This window comes from Pezoporus flaviventris, unplaced genomic scaffold (genome assembly GCF_033815535.1).
Source record: "Pezoporus flaviventris isolate CSIRO_AGI_PZ_B2104156 unplaced genomic scaffold, CSIRO_AGI_Pfla_v1 ptg000002l, whole genome shotgun sequence".
Taxonomy (NCBI): Eukaryota; Metazoa; Chordata; class Aves; order Psittaciformes; family Psittacidae; genus Pezoporus; species Pezoporus flaviventris.
Window position 1 is genome coordinate 24,676,590 of NW_026892550.1, and position 13,642 is coordinate 24,690,231.

Sequence of the window (13,642 nt, forward strand, 5' to 3'; positions counted from 1 at the left end):
TGCCGCACGGGTCAGTGTCTGATGGGGCGCGCTAAGGGTGCGGGGGGTGCGCGGAGCTGCGGGGGGCGCGCTGGGGACGCTGAGTGCTGCGGGTGGAGATGGGGACGCGGCACCCGGCGGAGCTCCTCGATGCACCACGGGAGCGGCTTCATACGTCATGCATACGTAAGACAGCTCCGTCATGACGTCACTGTTGTTGTCTTTACTGTAAGGGTGGTGAGGCACAGGTTGCCCAGAGAAGCTGTGGCTGCCTCATCCCTAGCAGTGTTAAAGGCTAGGCTGTGATGGGACTGGGTCTATGGGAGGTGCCCCTGCCCATGGCAGGGGGCTGGAACTGGGTTATCTTCAGGTCCTTTCCAACCCAAACCATCCTAGGATTCTATGATTCTATGAGCGTGGCACTGCTGGTGCTGGGGATGCTCCTGCACTGCTTCTCTCAAGGCTGGCTCGTGTCTAGACCCTCTTCTCAGCAGCTTTTGTGCATTTTTGTGAATGGGGGCTTGCCAGGGAACAAATCCTTGCTGCTTCTCCATGCACCCACTTTCAGCCCCAGGCCTTGGTGAAACTGACCATGGTATTTCCTGAGTGACCGAGAAAGGCTTTTCGTGTTTCTACCAGGTGTGAGCTGACTCCTGAGTGCAATAAAAATGGTCAAATTACATGCGTAATCAAAGCAAATAGTTTTACAGATGACTTAGGACCAATATCTTTAGTAGCAAGATAAAAGCCAAGCTGGCTCCCACTAGCAAACCACAGGGTACATTAGTCCTAGGCTTTTGCAGGACTGCAGAACAACAGCAGGTTAAACTTGCTACAAAAAACATGTGGTATCAGGCTGGCCAAGCTGTCTGACTCAGAGAATATTTAGGTGTTTGAGAAAATAAGGTGTTTGATTCTGAAAATGAGGAATCATTTTCAGAACCATGAAAACATTTCGGAAGTTACAACAGTGGCCAACTGAACTCAGTCTGATTTCCTGTTGCTCTCAGCCTTGAGTCAGAGCTGAGAGAGTTTATTTCTGCAAGGAGGAGTTTTGCTGACAGGTTCATGTTTGTTGACGTTGGAAGTGGGAAGTGAAACTAGTGTAGCTACAGAAACTGGGTGCTGAGCAAGCCAGGCAGTCTCAGAGATTTGTCACCTTCCTCAGTGTTGCCAGGTGTCTTCGCATTGTTCACCGTGAGCAATAAGGTAATAGTAATTCCTGGATCAGCCTTCTCTTACCAGCTCTCAGTTGTTTCTTTGACCAGTGAGGTGACATACCACTTACCATGAGAGTGGAACAAAAGACACGCTTTTTAGAACTAGAGAATGCTGCTCAGCACAATAAACAGAGATCACAACCATTCAGTATGACTCTTCTCAGCGGGCAGATGGAACAGACGGCCGAGCCAATGGCTCCTCGTAAACGTGAGCAAAGACTATTTCAGGAAGGACAGAAATATCCAGTGGCAGTCACTGAGTGACATACTGCAGATGGCATGATTAAATTTTCATTATTTGGTGGCATAATGTCTGCTGGGGAATGAAAAACTTAACAGTCAGCAAAATAAGTAGTAGTAGTGTCATATGGAAGGGAATAAGCCTGCCATTCACCTCCAGCTCAATGGAAGTACACCATTCACAAGAAAAGGGAGAAGAATGTTATTTTCTTCAATGTAAAAACCCAACGTGCTGATTGAAAGCTGCCTAACCACCTACCACTACAGGTAGCTAAAAAAACATACTTATTAGGAGTTTTTTGTCTTCATGCTTTCTTTTAATTAAAAGAAATAATTGCGCTGCTTCTCACATAAAGCCTGTAGTAGCTGAGTAGTGATGGTACAACTGTCACCAGTCCAGTTTAGCATCATTATAAGGTATTGAGAGCTAAGGGATTTAATTCACTGGTAACCTCTCTGCTTTTTTGCCTTGCCCTGATATGTATTAGCTAAGAGAAACATCTATGCTTAAAGTACTTCTCTGTAATTTTCTATCTTTAATAATTATGTCAAAACTTAAGTATATTCAAAATTATCTTCTTCTAAGACATTGCTGATACTTTAGGATTTGAAAATACTTTCAGATACAGATGCAAATTCCATTTCTTTTATATTAGCCAACTGCAGCTTCTAGTAATAACAAGATGGCAGAATACTTCTATCCTACATACAATGCAAAAGTAATTTCATGTAACTATTAAGTTCTTTAAGATCTTCAGCTGCAGGGTATGGATGTACCCATCTTGTGATACCATTTTTGCAAAGTCTGGCAACACAAAACAACTCATTTTATATAGAAACCCTCTTAGCAAATGAGGAAATGTGACTGCACAGCCTGAAAATCAAATGGTAACTTCCTTCAGTATGTTTGTTGTACAGTATGGCACAGGAAGACTGGGAGCAGATACTTGTTCTAATTCTTTACTTGTAAAGGGTGTTATCTCCCATTGCTAATATCAGCATTGTCAGCTGCAGATAACGATATGCTGTCAAATTTCATACTTGTTTTAATACTCTTGATATTTTTAGCATTCCTTCCTAAACTGCATTTGGTGAATTATCCAAGGCTGCTTATAATTCAGTGAAGTCAGTTCAATGAAGTCAAAATATTAAAATTTCCAGAGTTTAGGTATGAACAGACACAGAGGCACATTCTTTTCTACCAAGTCTCCGTGTTTTTTTTCAGTTGGAAGAAAGAAGTGAGTGTATTACTGATGGTGTCACTCAGCAGGACGATTCTTTTGTGTGTCATTTTAATTACAGGGGAAACGTGGAAAGCAAAATTAATTGTTGCATCCAACGCCTTATATTAATCACAATGAACTGAGCTTTTGTACTTCTGCATCAGCTGTTTCATATGTTAACAGGTCTTCACAATAAAACCTTTCAGTCCAAAAATGTTGTTCTACACTAGGTTGTCTGATCCATGCTGTTTTCTTGATGCAGTTTACTGTGAGGAACTGTGAAGCACAAGCCTAGGATAGTAAGCCCTGTTGCAGCACTGCTGCCTGTCCCCTGCTTCCTCATGCAAGACAACGACTCCTTTTGTTCTTAGAAATGCAATACCTCTTCTTCCTTTAAAAAACATGTCTAGGCTGATGGCAGTGATGTCATTCCCACAGGCTGTCATTGTATTGATGCTGGTCAGGCTTTGCTGTTTGAGAGTAGCTTCAACCTTAGTTAAAGATCAACCAGATCTGCAGCTGTGCAGCAGGGATAGCCAGGAGGACTGTCCCTTGCAGGCTTTGGTCTTCCCCCATCTAGGAGCTCTTGAGGTTAGATGAAAATGATTGTGAGGTGTAATGAAGCCTCCACCTCAAAATTTTATGAGTTGTTAAAGAAGATCTGGCTCACCTGTAGACAATGAATTATAATGAAGCACATTAGTGTCCATGTGCAGCAAGAGTTTTCTCCCTATATAATTTTTCCTTCTCTTTTCCAAATCTCAGCTACAAATGTAAAAGCTGCAGAAGCCTGGAATAACAGCAGGCAAACTCTGAAATAATGGGTTGGCTGTAGGTTTATATTTTGGGGATGTGGTCTCTGCACAACACAAAAGAACCCTTTCATCTTGAGGTTTCAGGTTAGCTTTTAAGATTTTAAGTTGAATTTTACATCAGAGATGTTTTATTGTTGCATTCCTTCGTATTGCTCTAATTGGTTGACTGAGCCAATTTAGTGGAAATATATATAAAAAGTAATGTAGGCACCTGTGAATTACAGAAGTGGGTAATGGCCTGGGGCAGCACTGTTTATGTTATCTATGTTTTCTGAGTTATTTGAATGGTCAGAAATGACAACGCTCAGGGAAGACATGGAAAGGAGTGAGGCAAAGCAAGGATGGGACTCCTCCAGAGCTGTACCTGTCTCATGGTTCACTTGTCCTTCTTTTTTCTCCTTCCAGGTGCTGTGCTCTCTCTTGCTTGCCGTAACTCCTGCCTAGCATGGTGCCAGATCATAAATGTGTCTGAATCGTGTTCTTCTCTCCTCGCCTCTATGGACGGGACTGTCAATGAAACAAACCGGAGCATTTCCATGCTTGCTGGAAGCAGATATCATCTCTACGTTGGCTTGGCTCTGGCTCTAGGCTCCAGTGCTTTTAATGGTTCTAGTTTCATACTGAAGAAGAAAGGACTTTTGAAACTGGCAGACAGAGGAGTCCCCCGAGCTGGTAAACAATGGTGTTGCCTTGCTCCTGCTGGGGACACAAATGTCTCCTGGCAAAAGCAAGGTTTGAGTCACAGGTCACATGTTTAAATCTGTCATAGTTGAAAGCTGTCGTACATAGAGTGATCAGAAGTCCTGATGAAGATGCAGTATTATTTTTCTGTGTATGATTACAGGGACTGGGATTTCAGAATTCCTATAGCTATGAGAGCAGTGGTGGTATTAAATCCAGTGTTATTTCCTCCCTGACTGGAGTTAGATACCAAATAGGAGTCTCCACTCATCTTATGTTTCAAAAAGCCTTTGTCTTTTTCCCATCTTATTTTTACTCCTCATTTGAGACATTTGAAAGACTTAAGATGGTAACTAGGTTTAGGTTTTGTGGAAAGCTGTGGGGAGGATACTCATTAGAAAAGTTTCTGCAGTTAGTACAACTATTCTTTTATAAAAGTCAACAGATGAAGAGATAGAAAAAGACCTATTGAACTAATCTCAAAATTCCCTTTGTATGGATTTAAATGTATAGCATTAGCAGTTTTTCTTTTGTTTATTGTGTTTATTGAAATGTAGTTCCAGAGGATTTGGTTATTTGAAAACATTGTTACTGAATATTCAACATACTTATATTTTATATCAAAGAAGTCAATGTGTGCAGTGTAATTTTTTCTTTCTAATTTCTCTCAATTTAAAGTATAAACAGAGTCAAACTGCAGCTGACTGTGTATGGGAAAGCACTTTGAAGCATTTCTTAAGCTCACCAACAATCTTCATGGACATTTTACTTTTACTTGGAATTTTCCATCCATGTATATTTAGTTAAATATAATTTTTCAGAAGTCCGATTCACAAAGCAGTAAAGCAATTAATGAAAAAATCAGTTAAAATCAAAATATTCTTCGTGTCACATCCAGATAACATGCTCTTTCAGTGCTTTCTAGGACTAGACGGAAACGTGAAGCTGTAGTTTTGTTTATTATAACAAGGTGTTCTCTTTCTTCGAAAATGAGATTATTTTTTTCACTTTCAGGCCAAGGTGGATATTCTTATTTGAAGGAATGGCTTTGGTGGGCAGGACTGCTATCAAGTAAGTCACCTTCTTCCTCTCAATCTATATGTAAATGCTACATTAAGCAGACTGCTTTAAATTAATTTGTTTCCTGATTTTTCACTCCCTTCACTTAAAAGAAATGTCGTTGAAATGGTCTTTGTGACAGAAGCTGTTCTGATATCCCATCTCTCAAATCTGTGTTTGCTCTTTGGAGCAATTTGCAGAATAACAACCTTCTCTTTAATACCACATTGAAAGAGATGGGATTGAATCTGTCCAGCTCCTAAGAGTACTCAAGGGAGAAGTATTTAACTTTCTTCAGCCTGTATTATGTCCAGAGGAGGTTGTGCAAATAATTTGGAAAGGAAAACTTGCATATATAGTGTAGAAAAAAGATTTTGGTTTGTTTTTGCTATCATACAAAATATTTATAATATTATGCTTTTTATCCCCACTCTTCAACCTAATCCAAATGTTCTTTCTTCTGCAGTGGGATTAGGAGAAGCTGCAAACTTTGCTGCCTATGCCTTTGCACCTGCAACTTTAGTTACTCCCTTGGGTGCACTGAGTGTTCTCATAAGGTTAGTACGAACTGGAAGCAAACCTTGACAAATGAAACATTCACTGCATCAGGGGAAAATACTGTCTTTGGCTGAAAGTAGAGAATTTTAATAGGAAAACTGAAAAGTAATATATGGACAAAAAAATGCTTTTTGTTCTTTGGTGGAAAGATCCCTTCCTTATTTAGAACTGAATTTTCTGGGTAGAGGGAGTGAGAAGTCTTGTTCCAAAGACCACTGTATGCTTTCCCAGTAGCCTTCCACCTATATTATAAACTATTTCTTATCAGCATGTACCAGTTATACTGCTGATGTGCAGTGGTAGAAAGCTGCAATTTATCTCTTCCTAGAGAACTGAAAGCTTTCTCAAAAAGTCATATCATGTTGCAATGGAATTTTAAAAGAAAATACAGTATTTCCCCACTAAAATATTTTCAAAACCATTTCTCTTTTATAGGAGCATAATTTCATATTAAGGTACACTTACTAAGCATTTTGGGTTTGTTTGGTCTTTTCCAAGCCCTTCTGGAAAGAAGGCAAAGAAAATTTTAGCTCTTTTAATATCAATTGTTAAAATTTGTGGTTCTTTTGAAATGAGTGCTGTTCAAACAATCATTAGTTTGTGTGTATGAAGAAACAAATGAGTCCCAAGTACTTAAGCACATACATTAATATGGCTAGCATAGAAGCAGAAAAGACATGGATTATGCTCACAACAGATTTTCTGGGAAATAAGTTATTAGCAAAATAGAATTATTGAATTTTAAATGTAAAACTCTATTTTTTAGGACATGACTATACTATATGAAACATTGCGTTTAAAACCAACCTGGGCCAGGTTTTATTGTTTTGATTTGGTTTGGGTTTGTTTTTTAAAGATGCTTGCAGCAATTTAACTGCTAAAAATGCAGCCATTCTGTCGTAGCAAAACCTGTGTAACTCAGTCACCTATAGATGTGCTGAGATGAGTGTGTAGGTAGATGCAGACTAACTGGCTGCCTGGCTTCTGCTCTGTGAAACAGCCTGAGTTTGGCACCCGTTTTCTTTCATGTGGATAGCAATCTTTCCAGTTTCCACTAAACAGAGGTCATGAGAACTTCGTGTCAGTGAGCTTGCTACCCTTGTGTGAAAAAATGGCTTTAATTTGGTCAGTGGGTTGAGAAACAGTTTGTGAGCACAGCCAGACACCATTAAGCCTGTGTCTGTGCCTAAGGTGGTGCTCTAGCTGGCTAATTGTGTGCCCTGTGAGGTGGCCTCATCTGGGCCATATTACTGTCCTTAGGTTAAATCTTAAGCAGGGGGCTTTTGGAGAGCCTGAGGTCAGTCCTCTTCAAAGGGGAAGATGTGCCTTCTCTGTGGTTTTAGGGGAGTCCTGGAAAGCCAGGCAGAAATGGTGCCTGGGTGGGGGAGCCTGGGGACGGATAAGGAACAGTTTCCAAAACGTGAGTGCACTGGTTCTAATGGCAAGTCAAGTGCTTTAAACCATGTTTGGAAGAAAATAGCAGTTCCTGTTATTAACAGGTGGGTAAGAGTACATACCCCTCACTCAGGCAATCAGTAATGAGAAGTTCCTTAAGCAATTAGGACCCTTTACAACCTGGAAGGGAGGCTGGCTAACCCTCCTAAAACCTGACCTTCTGGGTCCTGATCAACCTTCTTGCAAAACTCCTTAAAATTTTCTTCAGGCTGGTTTCCCATATATCCAAATTCAAAAGAGGTTTTGAACTATACTCTTACATTACACAGACAGATCTTGAATGTCTCACGCGGCTGCTGGATCTGAACCTTTTCTTTGTATTTTACTGAACAGTGCTATATTGTCATCCTATCTTTTAAATGAGAAGCTGAATATTCATGGAAAGCTGGGCTGTGTACTGAGCATTTTGGGGTCAACGGTCATGGTTATCCATGCCCCTGAGGAGGAGGAGGTCACCTCACTAGATGAGATGGAAAGAAAGCTGCAGGATCCAGGTCTGTACGCAATTGCAATGAACGCGTGCTGCAGTTCATAGAGAAGTGATCAGGACACTAAAAAAATTTAGTGTGTACTGGGACGTAGTCTGGTATTTTATCTCATGCGCATTACTCTTTCCTCTTTCTTACAGCATTTGTTACATTTGCTGTTCTACTAACAGTTGTTGCCCTTGTGCTGATTTTTATCGTGGCTCCAAAGAGAGGCCAGACAAATATTCTGATCTACATTTTAATTTGTTCATTCATTGGTGCCTTCTCTGTCTCATCTGTGAAAGGCCTGGGCATTGCCATTAAGCAAATGCTGGAGCAGAAGCCAGTGTATCGACATCCATTGGTTTATATTTTGGTGGGCATCTTAGTGCTCTCAGTCAGCACCCAGATCAACTATCTCAACAAAGCATTAGATGTGTTCAATACATCTGTAGTGACACCTATTTATTATGTGTGTTTCACCACAACGGTTGTGACATGTTCCATCATCCTGTTCAAGGAGTGGAGTAGTATGGACCTGGGTGATATCATTGGAACCCTGAGTGGTTTCTGCACTATCCTCATTGGCATTTTTTTACTGCATGCTTTCAAAAATACTAATATCACCTGGAGTCAGTTGATGTCCACTGTTGCCAAAGAACCATCATTAGCACACCAAGAATATGAAACCTGTCACACCTTACTGGAGAGCATGGAAGACCCTGCTTTGGCATATGAGGAGGACAATGTTTTATTCAGTCAATGAAACTCTGAAGCGGTGTTCATCATTGAAGTATCATGAATTGCAGACTCAGCTCAACTGTGTCTACCAGAATACTGCTCTTTTCTGCAGTCCTCTGGAAGACCATCTGTAAAGCCAGTTAAGTGTGGGCTGCTCCTCTCTGTGCCCACTGTTGGTAGAGATGAATGCAAATGTTCAGTAATTAACGTGACAGAGACCTGATGGTGATTGTATATTAGGCAACAAAAAACCTTGTCCTTATTTTTTTGTGCAGCATCTCCTATTGGAGAATTTTAGCAGAAAAGGATGGTCCTTGTAAGCTATGTTTACAAAGTGCAATTTTCCCATCATGATAAGAGATAAATCTGTGCTGAAGTGACAAGCAGTTTGTTATAGCCTTAATATTTCAGGCTTTATTCATATTTTTGTGCGTTATTGGCAAGCAAATTTGTAAATGTTCTACACGAAGAATATTCATTGGAGATACAATACGAAGAAAACAGTGTTTAACCATTTCAGCTTTGATTATACAATTATGCAATATTTTTTCACTTTTGATCACTTACCAATGAACCTTGAATAGATGGCACTAAAAAAATTTATGTAATACAGCTCTTGGTAACCAGTCTCCTTAACTCCTTTTTTTACTGGCAAAGTTTTAGCTCTTCTACCTCAGGAATCCTGAATGGTTTGCAAATCCCTCAATACCTTTCTGTTTCAAAACTGTAACCAAGTTTCATTTTAAGAAAAAGCAAATTCATTAAGAGACCTGAAAACAGTTTCTGTTGGCTTAAAAAAAAAACCAAACATTAGATTAAAGAATAAGCAGAAGAAAACCATAATGTGCAATTAAATATTTCCACTTTGTTTTACACTATTGAGGCTTAAGAAGGGACTTCCCTTATTTACATACTTCTTCGTAATACAGCCATCTATTCATCAAAACCCATTTAAGCTTTTCAAAGTTTTTTCTCATTCTTAATAGCAAAACAGTCCTGTTCTTCTATATTCTGTTGTAAAAGCAAAATCCATTTTCCAATCCATGCCCTATTTCTAAAAATACTGGGTAAAGGAAGGGCTGTAAACAAGGGTTGAGAAACATCAAAACATCTTTTGTTTTAGTTTGGCCTTTTCATCTTTTTTAAAAATGAGTATTCACTTCTGTTAGATATTTTAGCTATTAATTCACTGTAGGCCTTGAAGATTCTTATCTTTACCACAGCATGATCCTCAGTTGTGGTCTCTGATCTTTACCTCACGAAAACCAATTTACACAGTCCATGGTTTACTCATTACAGTACCCTTTGTTGCCACTTTTTGAGCAAGAAAGTAGCTTCACCAATCAGATGTGGGGTCATGCCGAGCTCATCAGAAAGGTAGTATTTCTAATTCCTGGGTTTTTAAGTGTGAGTCCAGAATGTTTGCCAGAGGATGCTAGCATTTCAGCAGTTAAAAACTGATTTTAATCAGCTGACATCTCTTTGCCAACCAGAACCTCCTCATGAAGCAGCCTGTGTATTCTCTAATGGTCGAAGAGTATAGTAAAAACAGATTTAGAACCCAAATTAATCCAGAACACTTTGGATTAATAGCAAATTGTTCTGCAAAAAAAACACCTCATACCTAGCTGTAAGTACAAAAGGGTTGCTGCTGATAATCTCATCCATGTGTCGTGCAGAGTTTCAGTCCTTCCTTTCTGAAAGACATTCATGAAACATCTCATTTGTTAACTATTTTAAATGCTACTTTACAAGCTACAAAAAATTGGAAAATAACACTATGGATACTAGCTTAAAGTTAAACTCCAAGTTGCTTTTTTGTTTTCTCGCTTGTCATGGTTTGTAGTTGATGTACCTATAGGAAGAGGTAGAAACTGTATCAATCACCTGCACCTATTTCTGAACCCTCATTTTTACAATGAAGAGCATATCTAAAAAATGAGAGACTGAAAAGTGTGTCTGGTTCTTCTGCTCACAGAACCTTATAAAATATTGGAGGTAATCTTGCTGATGTAGAGAGGAGACCAGAATATGTCATTAGGCAATGGGTATTCAGGTTATCAGCTGTGATTACCTAATTTGAGAAGTGCATTCAGCGGTGCAGGAGGTAGCAACAGTGTTACCCCAGCAATAGAGACGTTTTCCCAACAAATGTACTTACCTTGCAAACATAATGGCAATGTATACAGCTTCATTTCAGCTTCCCACGTGACAAGATTTGCAACAATTCTTTGCTGATAAAATGCATGTGTTAAAAAATGCTTCAAAGAAAAATATTTATAAATGGGGTTTTGTTACTTCTTCGTTAATGTAGAGGATACTTTGGCTTTATTGGCCAGATTCAAGCTACAGAATCATTATATTTAAAAACAGGTAATACAAATAATAAAAAGAGTAAAGACAAAGTTTTCCTTTCAATTTGCCTTTTAACAAAAACTTGCATTACTTTTCACTGTGAAGTTCTCATATCATTTAAAGAATAACTGAAGAAAATACTGATTGACCCTGAAAAGTGAAAAAGAAATCGTTTGGCATAGCTCATGGTGCCTTTATTTGCTTATACAGTCATCACTGTGGTGTAGCTGAATGGGTTATTTGTATGAAAAAGCAACCAGTCCAATTCTTGAATAGCTGTGTGTTGGCATTTTTTTAAGGTATGTAGTAAATCTTTGAGAAGAGTCTGTCCTTTTTTATGCCAGGTCTGGGCTCCTTTTATAACAGTTCCTTGTCAATTAACTTGTACCAAGCAGAATTTCTGTATTTTCTACTGGTCCTGTGTATCTGCTTTTATACGTAAATAAAATTTACTAGAAAAATAGTTCTTTTCTTGCAATGTCAGAAAACCAAGCTAAAGCTTATTGTCCATGGTGTACAGGAAGTCTATCATGTTAAAAAGTAAATTATTGTTTTGTATAAAAAGCCATTTCCTAGAAGAGATGTTACTTTTGAAAATGTTTACATTTAGTTATTAATTTGGAATAACTTTAATTTTTAGTGAAATTATGCTACTGTAATAAATTACTCATGGATTATGTACTAAAATGACTTGTGTTTTTAAAACAAGCAATAAAAAGGGATGTAGTTTATATTTCTGGTAAACATTTAAACACTATGTATCTGACAGATCCAGAGAGAATAGTCTTGATTTTAGCAACTGGTCCTATGCACATGTAAGTGGATTCTAGAGGAAGGTCTGGCTAATGTCATAGAATCACTGCATGGTTACGGTTGGAAAGGACTTTAAGATCATCTAGTTCCAACCCCCTGCCATCGGCAGGAACACCTCACACTAAACCAGTTTGCTCAAAGGCCTGTCCAACCTGGCCTTGGGCACTGCCAGGCATGGGGCAACCGCAGCTTCTCTGGGTAGCCTGTGCCAGTGTCTCACCACCCTCACAGTAAAGTTCTTCCTTATATCTAACTTGAACCTACCCCTTTCAGTTTAAAGCCCTTCCCCCTTGTCCTGTCCTTACCTGCCCTTATAAAAAGTCCCTCTTCAGATTTCTTGTTCGATTTCCAGTACCAGAGGTCCCCTTTAGGTATTGGAAGCTGCTCTAAGGCCTCCCCAGAGCCTTCTCTTCTCCAGGCTGAAGAAACCAAGCTCAAGCCTCTAATCATCTTCATGGCCTCCTCTGAACTCTCTCCAACAAATCTTCATCCCTCTTAAGTTGGGGGCCCCAGAGCTGAATGCAGCGCTCCAGATGGAGTCTCACAAGGGCAGAGTAGAGGGGCAGGATCTCCTCCTTCAACCTGCTGGTCATGCTCCTTTTACAGTATCACACTATCACAGTATGCTAGAGATTGGAAGGGACCTCGAAAGATCATCTAGTCCAATCCCCCTGCCGGAGCAGGAACACCTAGATAATGTTACACAGGAATGTGTCCAGGCGAGTTTTGAATGCCTCCAGGGAAGGAGACTCCACAACCTCCCTGGACAGCCTGTTCCAGTGTTCGTCACCCTCACTGAGAAGAAGTTTCTTCTCAAGTTTAAGTGGAACCTCTTGTGTTCCAATTTGTACCCATTACCCCTTGTCCTATCATTGTTTGCCACTGAGTAGAGCCTGGCTCCATCCTCGTGACACTCCCCCTTTATATATTTATATACACTAATAAGGTCACCCCTCAGTCTCCTCTTCTCTAAACTATAGAGACCCAGCTCCCTCAGTCTTTCCTCATAAGGGAGATGCTCCACTCCCTTAATCATCTTCATTGCCCTGTGCTGGACTCTCTCCAGCAGGTCCCTGTCCTTCTTGAACTGAGGGGCCCAGAACTGGACACAATATTCCAGATGGGGTCTCACCAGGGCAGAGTAGAGGGGAAGGAGGACCTCTCTAGACCTACTAACCACCGCCCTTCTAATACACCCCAGGATGCCATTGGCCTTCTTAGCCACAAGGGCACAGTGTTGGCTCATGGTCATCCTGTCGTCCACTAGGACCCCCAGGTCCCTCTCCCCTACACTGCTCTTTAACAGGTCGTTCCCCAACCTATACTGGAACCTGGGGTTGTTCCTGCCCAGATGCAGGACTCTACACTTTCCCTTGTTATATTTCATCAAGTTATTCCCTGCCCAACTCTCCAGCCTGTCCAGGTCTCGCTGGATGGCAGCACAGCCTTCTGGCGTGTCAGCCACTCCTCCCAGCTTAGTGTCATCAGCAAACTTGCTGATAGTACACTCAATTCCCTCATCTAAATCGTTGATGAATATATTAAATAATACCGGTCCCAGTACTGACCCTTGAGGCACTCCACTAGTTACAGGCCTCCAACTAGACTCAGCCCCATAGACTACAACTCTCTGGCTTCTCTCCTTCAGCCAGTTCGCAGTCCACCTCACTACCTGATCATCCAGACCACACTTCCTCAATTTAGCTGTGAGGATGCTGTGGGAGACTGTGTCAAATGCTTTGCTGAAGTCAAGGTAGACCACATCCACTGCTCTGCCATCATCCATCCACCGTGTTATTTCCTCATAAAAGGCTAAGAGATTGGTCAAACATGATTTCCCCTTGGTGAAGCCATGTTGACTGCCCCTCATAATCCTCTTATCCTTGATACGCCTTAAGATGGCACCAAGGATAAGGTGTTCCATCACTTTCCCAGGGATGGAGGTGAGGCTGACCGGTCTATAGTTACCCAGGCCCTCCTTCCTGCCCTTTTTGAAGACTGGAGTGACATTTGCTTTCCTCCAGTCCTCAGGCACC

At 40.6% G+C, this 13,642-nt stretch overlaps 1 protein-coding gene across 2 annotated transcripts; it reads left to right on the top strand.

The window, feature by feature from the left end:
• The first annotated feature begins 45 nt into the window (after nucleotides 1-45).
• Nucleotides 46-9,024, top strand: NIPAL1 (NIPA like domain containing 1). 2 transcript variants are annotated; one of them, XM_061472027.1, is made up of 6 exons: nucleotides 46-165; nucleotides 3,883-4,149; nucleotides 5,173-5,229; nucleotides 5,684-5,774; nucleotides 7,564-7,724; nucleotides 7,859-9,024. In XM_061472027.1, the coding sequence occupies exons 1-6, from the start codon at nucleotides 99-101 to the stop codon at nucleotides 8,461-8,463; spliced, it is 1,248 nt and encodes a 415-aa protein (XP_061328011.1). In that variant the 5' UTR covers nucleotides 46-98; the 3' UTR covers nucleotides 8,464-9,024. The 2 variants fall into 2 exon arrangements, with proteins under 2 accessions (XP_061328011.1, XP_061328019.1); XM_061472035.1 differs by lacking the exon at nucleotides 46-165 and adding an exon at nucleotides 279-607.
• Nucleotides 9,025-13,642: the final 4,618 nt, after the last annotated feature.

Bases quoted from the DNA above. Each gene is read 5' to 3' on its own strand.
- NIPAL1 (XM_061472027.1), top strand. From the start codon at position 99: ATGGGGACGCGGCACCCGGCGGAGCTCCTCGATGCACCACGGGAGCGG. The intron at 4,150-5,172 runs GTAAACAATGGT...TTTCACTTTCAG, and splicing joins CAGAGGAGTCCCCCGAGCTG to GCCAAGGTGGATATTCTTAT. The intron at 5,230-5,683 runs GTAAGTCACCTT...TTTCTTCTGCAG, and splicing joins GTGGGCAGGACTGCTATCAA to TGGGATTAGGAGAAGCTGCA.